Consider the following 17,605-nt stretch of genomic DNA (forward strand, 5'->3'; position numbering starts at 1 on the left):
TGCATTGTAAATGTATTACATAGTCAAGTGTACATAGCCAAGGACAGAGGTTGGGAAGAAAATTACTGTGTGGGGGTCAAACTGGACTTTTGGTACAGGCCCTTAAGTCTCTAGTTACATCACTGAAACATTGTGCAATCTCAGTGTTTTGTCTCCTCCATCATAGCCCCTTTCATTGCGCAGTGTCCTGACTTGCACAGCTAGTACGATTTTCTTCTACATATTTCCGGCACATGGTGGATATGCTCCTCTGTGTATGAACACATGCTAGTCACTCTTTGTCAACAAAAAAACTCATTTGGTTGGCCTTCTGGCTTTGGTATTGCTTCCGAATCCACACTGGAGCGTGCAGAGAGTAGCCTATTGGATTCGTCCAGATTATGTCGAGACAAATATTCTCCCTCTCCCTTTGCTTTGGAGCTGGTTGCAAGACTTTCAAATGTCACATAGGTGTCTTGTATATCTTTAGATCTCCGTCCTAGCCCCTTTTTGCATCTTCGTTTCAAAGCTCCGCAGCAAACCACTAAGGTTAATGGGACGGCGATGACACAAGCCACACTGATCACAACTACATTGATCAGTTTCTGAGTTCCTCCGGCATGAGCAGCTTCATCGGTGGAGAAGATGATGCATTGTTCTTTCCTGGGTATGAGCCCTTTCACGCAAACACATGCAATGTATTTGGTTTTGGGTATTAGACCGACTATGGTAATTTTTGTCTTGCCAGGCTCCACGTTGATCCTTCGCATTTCTCGTTCTCCAAAGATTGCATATAGAACGCTGAACACTGTAACATTTTTGGCAAGAGGAGCCTTCCAAGCGAGAGATACACTGTGGTCAGTATCACCTATAACTTTGACGCCTCTAACCATCCGCTCTATCTCTGGTTGTTTCGTTGGTGAACTGAGCATGATATTGCCTGGATCCTTCACGTCTGGTTTCATAACAGAGTTCGGATTGATATTCTGTAGATCGCTGTCCTGTACTCTGTTACCACTGACTTTAAATTTTTGCATCCCGATGTTCTTCTCTGTAGACTGGTATTTTCCTAAAATAGAGACAACAATTAAACAAGAAAAAAGATGCAAATGGATTCACCACCATCAGATACTTCTTAGAAAAATATGGTTGATGGACTATTATGAGATAGAGGGATGACCTCTATGACCTTCTCCCATTTGGAGTCAGTCCCATATGCAATTTGCTATATCGTGTGCCATTTAGAACAGTGGGATTTTTATTTTATTTATTTTTTTGGTAGATTGTGAGCCCCGTATAGGGATCACTATGTACATTTTTTTTCACCTATCCAGTATGTCTTTGGAGTATGGAATGAAATCCAAGCAAACACAGGGAGAACATACAAACTCCTTGCAGATGTTGCACTTGGCAGGATTTGAACCCAGGATTCAGGCGATGCAAGGCTGTAGTGCTAACCACTGAGCCACCATGTTGCCCCTATCAGTGTGATATTTTATGCAGCAGGGGGACCTTTGAGGCTCCCACGTGGTCCTGGAACTGGAGAAGACTGCTACAGCTGCACCTCCTATAGTTATGCCCCCATCTGTTACCCATTTGATTATAACGGCTTTAGCTATTTTTTTTGGCAAAGTACCATAGACTCCGATTTTGGTTTGTAATTCTATTAAAACGGTGTTTGCCCCATGGAATTATTTTTTGACTGTGATATAGCATTCTTGTTGAAACTTTGTGGTGACTGCTTCATGGTCAAGCCAAAGTTCAATATCGCAAGTTTAGTTATATTGTTAAAGACCAATGCCTAATGTTAGGAAGTTCGTGGCAGCGATTACTGAAACTTCAATGACTTTTGGGGAGCAATTACTGACTTCACACACATAAGAAAGGCGTTTATAGGAGTATAGTTGTGTTATTTATATGTCGTAAAGAGGACCGTTCAACACCCCCATTAAATTCAATTATTTGCATCTCTCAATAGGTTTTGCTCCACTGATTTTTGTTCATTTGGATATTCTCTAGCCCCTACCATTCCTTATCAATTGATGCTGTTAATATGATAATAATGCAATCTACTGTCAGGTGGCCTTGGCTGTAGTAGGCATACTAGGACCACCCACATGACAATAGAGTATTTAATTTGCATATTGGGTGCCCAAATTAATAGAAATGATTTCTAAGGAACTATGGGGGCTACAGAAAAAATTCCAACTGTGCCAGAATCACTGGAGCAAAGCCTCTGACTTTTCCTCCTCCAAAGAGTTGGTGGACGGTTCTCTTTAAACTATTCCTTGTTACAAATATGCATTACTATGTGACATCTACAATAGAGAAAATGAACAACATATACAATTATTACCCATGGTGGCTACTTACCATTGTCATTTGGCTCATCAGTTGTGTTCGAGTCAGTAACTATAACAGAAATGAATGCTTCTGCCATTCCCATGTTATTTCTAGCTTTACATATATACTCGCCAGAGTCTTTATAGTTAACAGTAGGCAAGTTTAGCATGGACCAGCTCATTCCATCACTTGAAATTTCTTGGTGTACTGCAAACCAAAAAAAAAATAAAAAAAATAAAAAATCTAAATGTATAAAGTTTAACAGTTTATTAAGGATGTTGAGGGAGAACTTGGGAAAATGCATTGTGTGCTCTTAGGGCATGTTCACATGGCGGAAAAGGTGATGGAAACCTTTTCCGTGCAGCTAGCCGCGATGGGATGCCGATGCAGCATTGGCATTCTGTTGTGGCATCCCGCTGCTGATTAGGCCCGAATGAATGGACCTAAACAGGAGCGGGTCTCGAGCCGCGGACACCATGGCTCTCTCAGCCGCGGAATCCAGGGCAAGATAGGACAGTCGCTTCTAGCTAGTCAATGGGAGCCATTTGAAGTCAATGGGAGCCATTTTTGCAGGCGGATTTTGAGGCGGATTCCACGGTCTGCAATAAACTCTGTCTGAACATGCCCTAACTGTATGAAAATTTTAAAGCACTTTCAACAAGCTGTACAATCACTTTTATTTTCCAATATTAGGTCGAAGCCCCATGTGGCGGTTTTACAGTCCCAGCAAAGTGAATAGGATTCTAATGAACTCCACCCACACATTGCAGAAAAATACCCGCAGTGGAAATGTTGTGATTTCCAAAACTGTTGTACTTTTGGAAATACAGCATTTCAGTTATATCTACGGAAACACTGATGGTTTCCATATACGCTTTTATATATGTAGATTATGAACCCCATATAGGGATCACAATGTACATTTTTTTTTCCTATCAGTATGTCTTTGTAGAATGGGAGGAAATCCACACAAACACAGGGAGAACAAACTCTTTGCAGATGTTGTTCCTGGCGGGATTCGAACTCAGGACTACAGCGCTGCAAGGCTGTAGTGCTAACCACTGAGCCACCGTGTTGCCCCTCTCATATACGTATCATTGAAGCAGAAAGTTATGTACGGTTGTTTAATACTCTTTCACCACTTTCTTTGAAAACTCAATGAGAAAAAACCCAGTTCAACAAAAAATACACTGTACATAGTATGAAATAAACACATTAAGCTATTTTTGTTTTTCCTTATTCTCCCTGCCACATTAGAAAAAAAAAGAAAAAAATTCTCACATGACCATATCACCAGAAAAATTAAAAAAAATTAGAGTTTTCAGAAAGTAGCGATGGAAAAATAAAAAGTTCTAGCTCTTGGAATGTGTTTCTGAAAATGGAAAAAATGATGATTGGCATTAAAACTCCACAATAGGCCAGTCCATAAGGGCTTTAATCATTCTCCGTGGGTCTAGGAGAAGTCGATACCACCCTGAAAAGAGGGTTCACGTTCTTACCTGATCCATTTATTGGGTTCCCATCAGCTCTCCTCCAGCTCAGTTCTGGGATTGGGATGCCCACGGTGCCACATCGTAGTAAGACAGTACTGCCAATCATGGTCTTGAGCTTTGCCACAGACGTATGAATAACCGGACTCTGACATTTCCGCAGCTCCACTTGGTTGAATTGCACTCCTGCAAGGCTGCGTGGTGAATAGCACTTTAGGCGCGGCTCTATGAATGCTACTGATGGAGATGGGAAGTTGAGGAAATGAACCATTTCGTATAGGCTGCAATCACATAACCAAGGGTTGTCCTGTAGACCTAAAAATGGAAGAAGAGTTTTTTTCATCTTTAGAATAGTTGTTGTCATACTTGTTTTATTAGAGAAATTGTTTAGTCAGGGGTTGGACAGGGACAGCTGACAGGGCCCCCTGCCTACTGGGCCTGCAACTATAGTATATTAAATTCTGCGTTCAATTAAATCTACTTATATATACTTATGTACATTTACATGGCTTATCCAGGAAACTGCACAGAGACTATTTTACTGATCAGATTCCCAAGCAGGCCAATGACAATCTCAGTTCTGATAAAACAGAAAGAATAGTTTGTGAGTAGGGTTCAGCCAGATTTTAAAATCTGATTTCCGATAATTTTCCAGGCGATCCCGATTGTGAAATTTGCTCGATCGACAATCGGGATCCAATCTTTCCCGATCCCGATCGCTCAACCCTATTGATGATATATACATGAATAGGGTTGAGCCGATCTTGAGATAACCTCTGACCTCAATCCCGCCGGAAAAGATCTGGATTGGAATTCCAATCGTGATCGTGAAATTTACTCGATCGCCTATCGGAATCCGATCTTTTCCAATCCCGATCGCTCAACCCAGGGGTGAGCACTGAACTCTATCTAAGGAACGTAAAACCTTTGCTCGACAACCAACACAACAAAAACTGAAACAATAGCAGAATAAAATGACCAGAAATGCACATCCAGCCGCTGTAATAGAATCAAATACATCATAACCTAAGACACAATAGTTGACAATAGTTGGTAGGAATGTGGTCTTCTGGCCAATCAGTGTTATTAGCTTCAGCATCCAATATGCTAATTAGGCAGTCTACTGTCAGGTGGGTGGGCTTAGGCTGGTGCAGACACTCTGGGACTGCCCACCTGACAGTAGACGGCCTAAAGCACCATGTTGAGTGCTAAAACCAACATCACCAATTGCTCAGAAATTGTAGATGTTAGAGAAAAAACTACAACCTACTCAGCTCCCCTTGCTGTATAAAGCTGCTATTGGCAGATAAGATTGCATGTTCAACATGGCAGGTTCCCTTTAAGTGATTTAAAGGGATTTATAGCTTGATAAATGAAATGTATCATGTAAATGTATCAAGACTACACATTTGTCAATGCAGTGGTGTTATTAGGATTCAGTGATATCACAATGGCCCATGTTTACTAGTGATGAGCAAGTAGTATTCTAATCGAATACCTCGCGGACATAGGAATGCGTGTAATCGGCCGAACACCAAGGGATTAAACGCTTCGACTATTCAATGCGTTTAACCCCTTGGTGTTGGGCTGCTTACACGCATTCCTATGCCGGCGAGGTATTTGATCAAATACTACTCGCTCAACACTAATGTTTACTAATAGTTAGTCTTAAAATGCTCCAGATTTATCACAGTGGCTGATGCTGGAGAATACATTTGGCTTACTACGAGCTAGAATTTTACATCAGAATTTGTATATCTGGTCTAAAAATGGTCGAAATTTAGATGTGCCGAAAATCATAATAGTAAATTTCCCATAAAGCGTTGACAATAGTTTTCTATAAGGCTGGGGTCAGATTAAAGGTCGTCCAAATAAGACAAAACTTGGCAGAACCAGTTGATTGTGGTAGGATCTGCAGGTTGTCCTTAATATTGTCCATATTAAGAAAATCTTATGGCTATTACCTACCGAGGATCAACGTGGAATGATCATTCGAAAAATATGATGCTGAATGAAGATTAAGCCAGGAGGCAATGAGTTCTTGAGGAAGTGTCAGGAGTTTATTGCTGGACAAATCCAGGTAGGTTATGTTTTTCATGTAGCGAGCTGCATCTTTAGGTATAGAAGACAGCTCATTATTGTGCAAATCAAGCAGTCTTAGTCGGGGTGTGCTGCCAAGAGATTCCCAAGGGAAGGATGTGAGGTCATTTCCGTCCAATCGAAGTTCTTGAAGTTTTCGGAGGCCTCGTAACGTGATCACACTTAAACTCAAAATTGAATTATAGGGCATCCAGAGAAACTCAAGGTTGGAGAGTAGGTGGAAGGCTTCTCCTTGAACACGCCGGATAGACGTCTTTTCTATGCGAAGTTTAAAAGTATCTGTTGGGATGTTCACTGGAGTCAAGGTCATCTCAGGGTCATTACATAGGACTTCACTGGAGAGGAAAAAAGTAAAATATGAGGAATGACAATAAATCAGATGAGAATAAACAACTTCCAGATCCCTCTGTCTATCTCATACAAGAACAAGTGATTGAGCATGTTTAATATCAACATGCCCCATCCTTTTTTCCCTACTATCTGAGTTGGTAGATGTTCTGGAGCTTCCTACACTTGTAATGTATTGTATGGCCAGCCTAAATACTGGGATCAGTATACAGAATATGATATTGCCAAGAGGACCTTGTACTACTTCCATTGACTCCAAGTCTTTGCAATCTTACATAGTTGCCGCTAAATATGGGGCCATTGGAATTTTTTCTCTAATCCTCACCATTCCTGAGCCATTTATGTGGCTAGTTTCAGCACCCAATATGCTAAACAGGCAGGTGGTCCTGGGCCATACCCGACAGACCTGATTAACTACAATGTGATCTGTGAAGTGTCCGCTCTTTTATACTAAAACCACCAGACAAACAATCGCATATAGGGTCTTCGGGCTTCCTTGGGTAACTGCTATTTAAGCAGATAGGGTTCCCATTTTTCTGGTCCTAAAGCTGACCCATAGAACAGAAACCCAAACGCTACTGTGAACCTAGCGTAAGAAATCCTAGTGCAGGCCCATGTGATGAATGAATGGTCCTAATCCAGTTTGCTGAGATACAAGTAGAACTGAATTGACCAGTGGTCCTTTAGCTTAGCACACTTGCTGAGCCCTAGGAATAAGATGATCATTTGGCAAACAGCTATTTTAATATTTGCTACAGTATACACTAAGAGTCACCATAGACCTTAGATAGCTGACAGTTATCCATTCACGCTGTCCCATACACATGCACACCCTGCCAAGCTCACATATGATCTGAATAGGGAGAGGAGGGGAAGATGATGACATAAGGCGCTTATCTCCCCAAAAACAAAAGAATTGAACATGTTGAAATCCAACAGCCAGATCCTTATTTCATCTGCCATTATAAGAGAGTTGGGATTTCTTCGTATTAAAATTGATACTATACCTGAGGAAGAGGCCGAGAACCTCGAAAGCTCATAATCTATCATCATTAGTTAGCCATTAAAAAAGGTATCAACTACTGAAGACTCTCTAGTTTTTTATATTTCATACCCACTGGCAAACACGGTACAAAAATATAACAAATATAACAGTGTTAACCAATGTAACTTATCAAAGCTATGAAGACAAATATATTTCCAATTACCGTATTTTTCGGACTATAAGACGCACTTTTTTCCCCCCAAATTTGGGGGGAAAAGAAGGGTGCGTCTTATAGTCCGAATGTGGCGCCTGGCACCCGCCGTAATAGAGAGGCGAATGCCAGCAAGGGATAGACGCCGGGGCCTGAGACATCGCTGCGCTCCTCTGCCCTGCATGAAGCCAGCAGCAGCAGCGGTGATGCTATTCCGCTCCTCCGTCCCCCCGCCGCTGGCTTCATGCAGGGCAGAGGAGCGATGTCTCAGGCCCCGGCACCTGTGCTGGCGTCTATCCCTCGCCGGCATCCGCCTCTCTAGTACAGCGGATGCCGGGTCAGTATCGGTGGCCCCTTCTCCCCCGGGGCTGGTCCCCACCGGCCCCGTACCTGTGAAGTTGCAGGCCGGCTCCTGCACGGCGATATCGCAGGAGCCGACCTGTTCGGGTGAGAGCCGGGAGCCTAATGAGGCTCCCAGGCCTGTCACGGCTATATTAGTATTGCGGCTGGGTCTATGACCAGCCGTAATACTAATATACAGAATGTCCCATAGATGGCAATACAGTTGTATTGCCGTCTATGGGACTTGCAATCAAGTAACCGCAGGTTCAAGCCCCCGGGGGGGAATAAAATAGTAAAAAAAAAAAAAAAAAGAAAAAAAAAACTTAAAAAATATATAATAAAAATATGAAATAAATAAAAGTTCTAAATCACCTCCTGTCCCTAGAATATATATATAAAAGTAGAAAATCATATATCATAAACCACCGGGTTTTTTTTCAATACAAGGTGATCTAAGCAATAGATATTCCCCAAAATGGTATAACTATAAAGTACAGCGGGCCCCGCAAAAAAAACCACTCTATGCATCTCCGTACAGCTGCAGGGTCACCTGTCAATGTGGCCTTGCAGCTGTTGCAAAACTACAACTCCCATATATTAAATATTTTACCATTTTTTGCTTCAAAATTTTTTTTCCCTATTTTCCTCCTCTAAAACTTAGGTGCTTCTTATAGTCCGAAAAATATGGTATTTACCCTTATTTTATTATTGCATCTAAGGTTACAACTTTTCTTTTCCAGAAAGGCTGTGAGTGAAGACAAACATGTAGCCTACTGTACGAGGGAGTTGCAGTAACAAGCAGCTTCTTTTCTACCTCTTTCTACATCTATCTAATCCATTTACTCGCTTTACATGTGAGGCATCATTCACATCTGCCTCCCCCCCCCCCCCGAACGGATTACTGAATGCAGTTGTAAGCGGTGTGCAGTGAAAGCACACGGACCCCATAGACTATAATGGGGTCCGTGTGCTTGCCGTGAGATATCCGCAGGAATCTTGCGGACAGGTAAGTAGTTCCTAATCTACTTTCCTGTCCGCATGATTCGTGCAGTCAGCGTGCGGCAAGAAGACAGATCCCATTATGGTCTATGGGGTCCGTGTGCTTTCACTGGCACACTGCTTGCAAATGTGTTTGGTAGTCCCCATTCGGACTCCCCAAACGGATTACCATATGCAGATGTGAACCAGGCGTGAGGGACGGTCTCCTATATTTGTGCGATTTGTGCAGTATTAAAGGTCATTTTGGCTTCTTTGTTATTAGCGAAATATAGGCTTTATATGGCATTATAATATGCAGTCTGTTAGGAAGTGCATGCTGTATTTTATAGATGAATTTGCAAGGCAATAACAAAAAAAATCAGATTTCTGGCAGCCCTTATAAAATATAGTATAGGAAAATTACTGTTAAATATATAGTTGAAAAGTTGCATTAATAGTATAGATTGAAGATGAGATAGATAGATAGATAGATAGATAGATAGATAGATAGATAGATAGATAGATAGATGATATATGGATAGATAGATAGATAGATAGATAGATAGATAGATGATAGGCAATATTATCAGATAAATCTAATCATTAAAGACACGTACTAATTTTAGACAGACCCAGTGACATTAAGATAACTGGGTACTGCCTACATAATATAACTGGATAACTGGGATAACTGCTTACATAATATTCCGCTCATAAACATAAAAAGTGACTGAATACTTCAAATAAAAATTTAATGGGGTATTCTGAGACTAGGCTGGCAAAATAATATGACCTAAAATACTCACCTGTCCCAGGATATCCATCTCCAACAGCGGCAGGTCTGCTTGTATACAGGTCCTGTGAGGTTTGTGTTAGGCCAAACACAGGCCTCAGCAGTAAACTCTTCAGAAATGGCGCAGCACAGCAGTCACGTGTCGTGTGTGAAGGGGGGATTGCTGATGCCTGTGATTGCCTCAGCAGTCCCCTCACTCAAACAGGACATCTCTGGTGACATCTGCCAGAAGTCCTCTATGCAGAAGAACACAGCTTCCACTGTTGAATACGGAGGCCTAAGGAGAGGGGAGAACTGTTTGTTATGTTTACTGGCCCACTAACAACACTTGCAAATAATAGAAAAAAGTCAGAACACCCCTTTAAGAATCACTATCATGGTGGTCCAGGGCCCCAGCCATTTCCAGCTGGCCATAGGCCCGGTATCACTCTGGCCCCGGTAGCGGTCGCAACCCCTGCGACCGCGATTGTTATGCCACTGAGTGAATGGTTGTTGTCAGTATATCTAGTATACTCAAAGGCATCATCCAGAATGTTAGATTCAGAAACAGTGACGTGTACATGGCTGATACCTCCCACTGACATGACTATAGGTAACTTGATAAATATTATTGGGGCCTATCAAAGATCATTTACATGTCACTTTCTTGTCTTTTTGCCCACATGCTTGTGATGGACAAAACCTTCGTTGACGCACAAAGATCTCCTTTTTTATCAGACTATATCCATTTCCATTGCCCCATGTACATGACTGTGATTTTCGCAGGACCGTAAGCCCAGCCCGCAAAACTCAGGGAAGGTCCTATTTCTGTTCATTTTGTGATCCAAGGTCATTCATTCCACTGTTTGGGTCCATGGAAAGCCAGGACAGAATAAAGATATCGTCCATGTACCCTCCGTATTATTTCTCATGGACTTGTATATGCATACTGCAACGTGTACACAGCCTAAGCTGTCCGTATATGGAGACATATACTGTATAGAGACATATATTACACATATAAACAAGGCTATACTTGTTAAGACACTGGCCCTTGTAACCAAAACTTCCTGCCTTGTTGTCCATAGTAACCCAATACAATGCGGTTTTCATTTCAATTGCCCTGTGGTTGGTTGCTATGGAAACAAGACTTTGTCTTCAGCCATTTTTGATAAATGAGGTTCATGGTCCGCTTATCACTTCCGTACAGTAAAAACATCTTGCTCCAGGATTAGACTTAAAGGGGTTGTGCCATTATTGACCTTTATTGCGTATCAACAGGATAGGTGATATGTCAGATTGTTGGGGGTCTGACTGCTGGGACCCCCCAGACTCAGGAAAGTGCGGAACAGAAAGTCCCTCCAAATCTCCCCTGTGTACTTACGGGAACGGAATTCCATTCTATTCCATGGGGCTGAAGATAGAGGATAAGTCTGAGTAGTGGCGCAGCCCCTTGACACTATAGATAGTTTTTGGTTTAACAAAGTATTTACCCAACTTTCCTATACACTTGTATGCTTGGTTCTGCCATCGGGGTGGAAAGAGTAAGCATTCCCAGCAGTGGCTTATCTTCTCTGAGAAAAAAGGATCAGACACCGAAGTTCAACATACCTGAAACTTCCTAACCCTATGTCATCTGTTGAGGGACAGTCGGGAGGCCCCCATAAACATAAGACAAGAACAAGTATTTGTAGGATTGCTAGTTGATGATAGTCCCCCTGTCTGACTCATCAAGGGGCTCCGGCGTCTTATTAATTAAAACCGGCATGAGTTATAATAAATATGTCAGGCCAAGAGGTTCCCGCACCGCCCCGCTCTCCAACAACATTCACAGCGAAGTGAAACAGGGGGTATGGTGCACAAGGAAGGGTCTGGTATAGGTGCATTGATCACTTCCACCCAGTAACACTATATGGGTGAGCAGTAGGGTTGAGCGATCGGGATCGGAAAAGATCGGATTACGATCGGCGATCGAGTAAATTTCACGATCGAGATCGGTATCGAGATCGGCTGGAAAATGATCGGAAATCGGATTTTAAAATCGATCTTGAAATCTCAAGATCAGCTCAACCCTAGTGAGCAGTGATCACAGTAGAGATCAGGAGGTCATTTACATGGGTCACTTATTGGAAACAACTGTTCCCAGAAATGCTCATTCCTCATAATTGGCCCAATATTGACGACTTTGGCAATGACTAATTTTGCTATTGTTAGTGAATGGAGTCACACTGCGACCTGGAAATCTTTGATCCTGCAAATGGTCTTAGTTTAATAGGCCTTTTAACAGAAAAGACTGCAAACTTCTGCGACTTCAAGTCTATTTCATATATCTGTACATTGTTTTTCTTCTACAACACTCCATTCACATGTATAGAGCAGTTGCACACAAAATCTGACATGTGGGAACATGACCTTATCGTGACATGTCATGACTTGTAATCTCTTAGCTAAGAATTATAATCGCACTGATTAATCTGAACTTGTGTAAGGAATGAGTCCTAGGATTTAATAATCTTAAAGGGACATTTATAATGCCCCTTTCCAGTGTTATGCTTACAAAGATGACGAGTGATAAAGGATCCTATCCCAAAAGGAAAGGTATTCCTGCAATGGGATATATCTCTACATATTCCCTTATTATTTAATACATTGTATGTATATGAGACCTGATTTAATAGATTTTAATCTATATTATTATGCCAATCAGAATCTAATACTTGACATGCCACTGGGCTTAGGGCCAAAACAAGCCATAGCCCATAATGCAAATGGGTTAACAGCAATTAGAGTTATTGGCAGCCTGAGCTCTAGTGACCTTCTCTCCTGTCCCCACTATGGTAATGAAATGGACTGGTGACTCATTTGTGATTGCAGTAAAGTACCTTAAGATTGACTTAATGGTTACGGTTACGTGGACCAGCGATACATATAGAAACTGGCAAACCTAATAAAACTGATGTGGCGTAGAGTCTAAGATCAAGATTTCTCTTTAGCGGATAAAGAACTTTTCTTACGGTCATAAAAATCAATGTTGCTGAAAGTTATAAAAATATAAAAACACGTCATAAACAAAGTAACATTTACGACATGGTGATGTAAGTCCCAAAACAACCCTGCTAGCCCAACACCCTTTACTTAAAATAAGGACAAAAAAAATTTGTATTAATCCGTAAAAAAATAAATAAATCTCAGTCCTACGCAGTCAGACAATTCTGCATCATGAATTTAGATTTGGAGTATATTATTGTTGGTGTTAAAGGACTTTTTATTTTGTTACATTTTATGGACTTTGTGGCTAGTATATTAAAGCTCCGGAAAAACCTGGTATGGCAATTTTTATGGGGCATATATGAGACAGGCAATACATACTCAGACACGGTAAAGGTCTTGGGACTAGTAAAAAGGTAATGCAAATCATACAAATCCCTGCAACTATAATATATCGTTCACTTATCTGCACAACGTGCGTATGTAGAAGTGAAACGTTGTAGTTGGAATAAATCCACATACCACTTTGTATTCGGCAATTTGGATTGCTGCCTATTCTTTATCCCCTTGGCTATTGAGCGACCCTATGCCGGGTCCATTTGGCTTTTCTCCCTCCCTGGGGGCTGCTCTTGACTTCATTGGACTTTATCTGCACACCGAATATGTAAACAGTATATAAAATGTAACTCTAAAATCAGACAATACTGAAAAAGCGGCTGATGTCAGTGCCACCGACGTGTATCAATGGACATTACAAAACTGTCAGCAATAGTCCTATATGTGCAGTCCTGAAGCTCTGTAGAGATAGATTATAGTGTAAACTCATAGGAGAATCATCAGGTATAAAGATAAATCTGACACAAGCAGTTACAAAGCTTCTGCTGCTGACTGGCATGATTTTACGTCAGAAAGACTTCAATAAAGTGAAAGGGTTCCAAAGATTTTTGCCGAAAATTGTAATATTCTTAGTCTTTCACAACAAGCAATATATATATATATATATATATATATATATATATGGAGTACAATAAGCGTTCATGCACATCGCCTTATCAGAGTTCCATGTATAGGACCCCCATAGCCGTGCAGGACTCCCATAGCCGTGCAGGGACCCCATAGCCGTGCAGGACCCCCATAGCCATGCAGGACTCCCATAGCCGTGCAGAACTCCCATAGCCATGCAAGACTCCCATAGCCATGCAAGACTCCCATAGCCGTGCGGGACCCCAATAGCCGTGCGGGATTCCCATAGCCGTGCGGGACTCCCATAGCCGTGCAGGACCCCCATAGCCGTGCAGGACCCCCATAGCCGTGCAGGACTCCCATAGCCGTGCAGGACTCCCATGGCCGTGCAGGACTCCTCTGCTGTATTGTTTATGCCTATGATTTTTTATTTTCATATAAATCGAACCAAAAATTGTGGCAAGCTCTGGTGAACTACTGTATATATCTATATAAAAGACTGAATATATCCTTGCTTATATGGCAGTGCACAGACTTTATATTCCCATACATGCTCCATTCCTGTGTGCGTGAGCAATAAACATCCTTCTTAAGACAACAAGGAATATTTAGGTAAATGTAAGAATACGTACGTAAAGAATCTATGTAATATACATACGTCCATTTACTTAAATACAATCCGGCTGGGAGATAGGTAATAAGGTATTGTATCTCCCTATTTCTATGTTACGCCACCTGCACTGTCTATGACATAAATGCTCAGTCTCGACGCGGTGCAGAAGGCATTCAGTGCTTTCTGTGAAATCAGATTACAAACTGCTCTGAAGTTAATCCTTTGGCCACAGGAAGTGGCAGCACAAATCGAAAGAAAATAAGAAATAGCAAACCAGCAATAACTCCATAGGGCAAAAAGGAGCAGAAAGGTGGTGGTTAGATGTATGGGTATATGCCATGGGGGTGACGTACCTTGATTTCGCTCCATCGCTGAGTGAGTGGAAAGTGCAGCTGCACTGTGATGGACAGGACATGCAAAAGAAAGGAAGGCTTCCAAACACCAGGCAACCAAAGATGACCAAAGAGACACACATGGTGAACTAACCATGGGTAGCAGCTTTGGGACCCTGGAGATATTCACAGGCTGCACCTGGTCACATCTTGTTAAGTGTCTTCCGCTTCCAGTCGCAGACTGATGCTTTAGCTGCAGCTCAGTCCATCAGATAAAATAGGATAGGGGATTAGTGAGAGGACTTGGTTATTTTCCTGTCGCTGCCTATTGCTTCCTGGAATGTCATAGGAAAGCGTCTGTCTAAGCTGCTACGGAAAAAAGCCTTGGAGTTATACCAATTTCTATCTATATATGTATCTGTCCATACAAAAAACTGGAGGGGTGTTAATGACATCACCATTGCATATTTTATATGTTGTTTTATCAAAATCTTTATAAAACCTAGAAATGTAATCTTAGAGAATCCAAATGATCAGGTTCCAGGTTAGCAATGGACTAGATTGCTTTGTCTCCTAGAGAATCAGTGAGTAATCGTCTACCCTGTCCTAGTGCTCGGTGCTACTAAATGTACTGTAACAGTATATCAAGGAGCTTAAAGGGACTATACAACCTGCCAAAGCATATTCTCCTGTCACCACCATGTTACAGAGCACATTGCAGGGACAAACAACATTTCATTGCTATTTATATCACTTTTGTAGATTTGGAGAAAAACAACTTTATAATCTTATGCAAATGAGGCACTTGGTGCACTGGGGGCGGGCCTTGAGCTCCAGGAACACTGTTCTTGCTGTGAAAAAAAAAAAATACAGCGAGATGCTGCAGAACTGCTACACAAGCCTCTATGATGTACTCAGAAACATTTTGCCTGGTTGACAATCTTTTTTAATTTTTTTTTTTGAATGTAGATTGTGAGCCCCATATAGGGATATAGGATATAAGGATCACAATGTACATTTTTTTTCCTATCAGTATGTCTTTGTAGAATGGGAGGAAATCCACACAAACATGGGGAGAACATGCAAACTCCTTGCAGATGTTGTTCCTGGCGGGATTCCACTGAGCCATTGTGTTGCCCCGCTCTGGTTAACAATTTTTGAGAAGGGGCACATCTTTGAGCTGACACGAGCAGGATGGTCATTTTGATGAATTGCTTGTAATTTAGGCTGTTCTGATCTCGCTGTTAGGAGATGTTGGGTACTGTGGTTACACAAGGGCAGGCACACATAACAGGCTCTAGGTGGTCCAGGCAGACCACCAGTAGAGATTGTTTGATCTGTTAACAAGCTGAAGCAGCTTCCACACCATCTAGACATAGAATACCTCTTCATTACATACCGCTGTATCTATCTGGACCATTCCACAGCACTTAGAAGAAAGAAATTTGGTTTCACACTACCCATTATGTGTCCAGACATTGACAGACAGTCATAGTCCACATAATTTACAGTGGTGCGGTGAATAAAAAACCTGGACAGCTACAGAATGGAACCGTATGGTATTTAGTGACAAACTCAGGTTCTATTTAGGATCTGAAGAAGTTCGGGTTCGAGTATGAAGGAAATCATTTTTAAAGTCTAAGTAAGAAATTCACCCACTATAATTTAGATTCCTTTTATAGATTTCTTCCATTGTCCTTTAAGACGCTACTGTTTAGTCTGAAGTTCTGTAATACAATATATACTGCTTGGTTTTCAGAATTTGACTTTCATTAATATATCCCTCTTGACAACAGGTTTAGCGGAAAAAAAGTCAAACATGCCCCATGAATCTTACTTGGGAGGGATAACCCCAAGTGTTATGTTTTCTGGATTATTATTTCTTCCTTTGAAGGTAGTAACAGTGTTGTTGTCAAATGTATTTTCTTTGATCTTGCATTGATCAAAGACTGTATCTATAGAAGATACATGGAGGATACCAATCCATTTATTGATAAAATGCAGACCTATAAACCTTACATCATGATATACAATAAATATTGGTATGGTCCATATTCAATATCATTGATAGGACATTGCTTGTAGTTTCCATAGTGCTGCCATTGGTGTGCTATTCTGCTATAAGGGGTTGATAGGTGTCAGACTTCCAAAGAGAAGTGTTTGCAGGAATCTTTGCTTTGCAGAATACAGTTTGTCTAGGGAAAGGACAGCCACCTAGCAACAATGCCCATTGGCCCGTCATTACTCTCTGAACTTCTCTTACTTAGTCAGTGTGGTATGACCAATGACTTTGTGTATGTTATGTTGGACAGCATTTACAACAAAGGCACAGGGGGCCTGTCACTGCTGGACATGGTGCGGCTGTCAAGGGTCAACTCACTCCACTGACTCAATCTTGCACTCACCCTTCACTCAGGTTGCAAACTGAGTGTAAATTACATCCCAACACGGTCCATGCACCCCAAATACACTCAGCCACCACCTATTGGATTCAGAATCAGGATCAATAGGAATCCCAAACATACACTACTGCTCCAAGCAGTCAGACGCACACAAACTTCAAAAAGGTAATGCTATGACAAGCCTGGGAACTGTCATAAGGAGCTTGCAACAATAAAAGTAGGGGGACGGTTCAGAGACCATTTTTTAACTTTTGAAGGTGTCTTGGCCTGCAATGGCCACGATCAGAGTGAACTTTGATTGTGGGCATTAGTACTGGGTCTCCACTGTAGAAAACAATGGAGACCCAACTGCTATGGTGGCCATGCTGCAGCAGAGTGGTTGTCACCTTTAAAGACCTGGCATCCGCCATACTATTACAGTGGATGATGGGAAGGAGTTACCCATCATCTCCAAGAAAATGATAAATTATGTTGCAGAAGAGCTGGCTACACATTTTAAAGGGACTCTTTCGCTGGGAAGTTATTTTTAACTAATCACATCCTTGCATAGGCTTTAGAAAGTCTATTTCACACCTACCTTTAGTATGTAAATTGCCTCAGTGGTTTCTGAATAAGGCTGTTTTTATTCATATGCTAATGAGCTTCCAGCCAGCACAGGAAGTTCCCAGTAGCACTCGTTCCTGCTATTATCTCCTATGGGTGTGTGCAAACAGGAAGCTGAGTCATCATCATCATCAGCAGAAGCCTGTGCATATGAAA

At 41.6% G+C, this 17,605-nt stretch overlaps 1 protein-coding gene across 1 annotated transcript; it reads right to left on the minus strand.

The window, feature by feature from the left end:
* Window positions 1-186: 186 nt before the first annotated feature.
* LRIT1 (leucine rich repeat, Ig-like and transmembrane domains 1) lies at window positions 187-14,765 on the minus strand. Its single transcript, XM_075258668.1, has 5 exons — window positions 14,466-14,765; window positions 5,781-6,247; window positions 3,822-4,127; window positions 2,353-2,529; window positions 187-1,048 (listed from the first exon to the last, which is right to left on the minus strand). Exons 1-5 carry the CDS (start codon window positions 14,585-14,587, stop codon window positions 282-284), a joined length of 1,839 nt encoding a protein of 612 aa, XP_075114769.1. The 5' UTR covers window positions 14,588-14,765; the 3' UTR covers window positions 187-281.
* Window positions 14,766-17,605: the final 2,840 nt, after the last annotated feature.

The sequence above is a fragment of the Leptodactylus fuscus genome, chromosome 10 (genome assembly GCF_031893055.1).
Source record: "Leptodactylus fuscus isolate aLepFus1 chromosome 10, aLepFus1.hap2, whole genome shotgun sequence".
NCBI lineage: Eukaryota > Metazoa > Chordata > Amphibia > Anura > Leptodactylidae > Leptodactylus > Leptodactylus fuscus.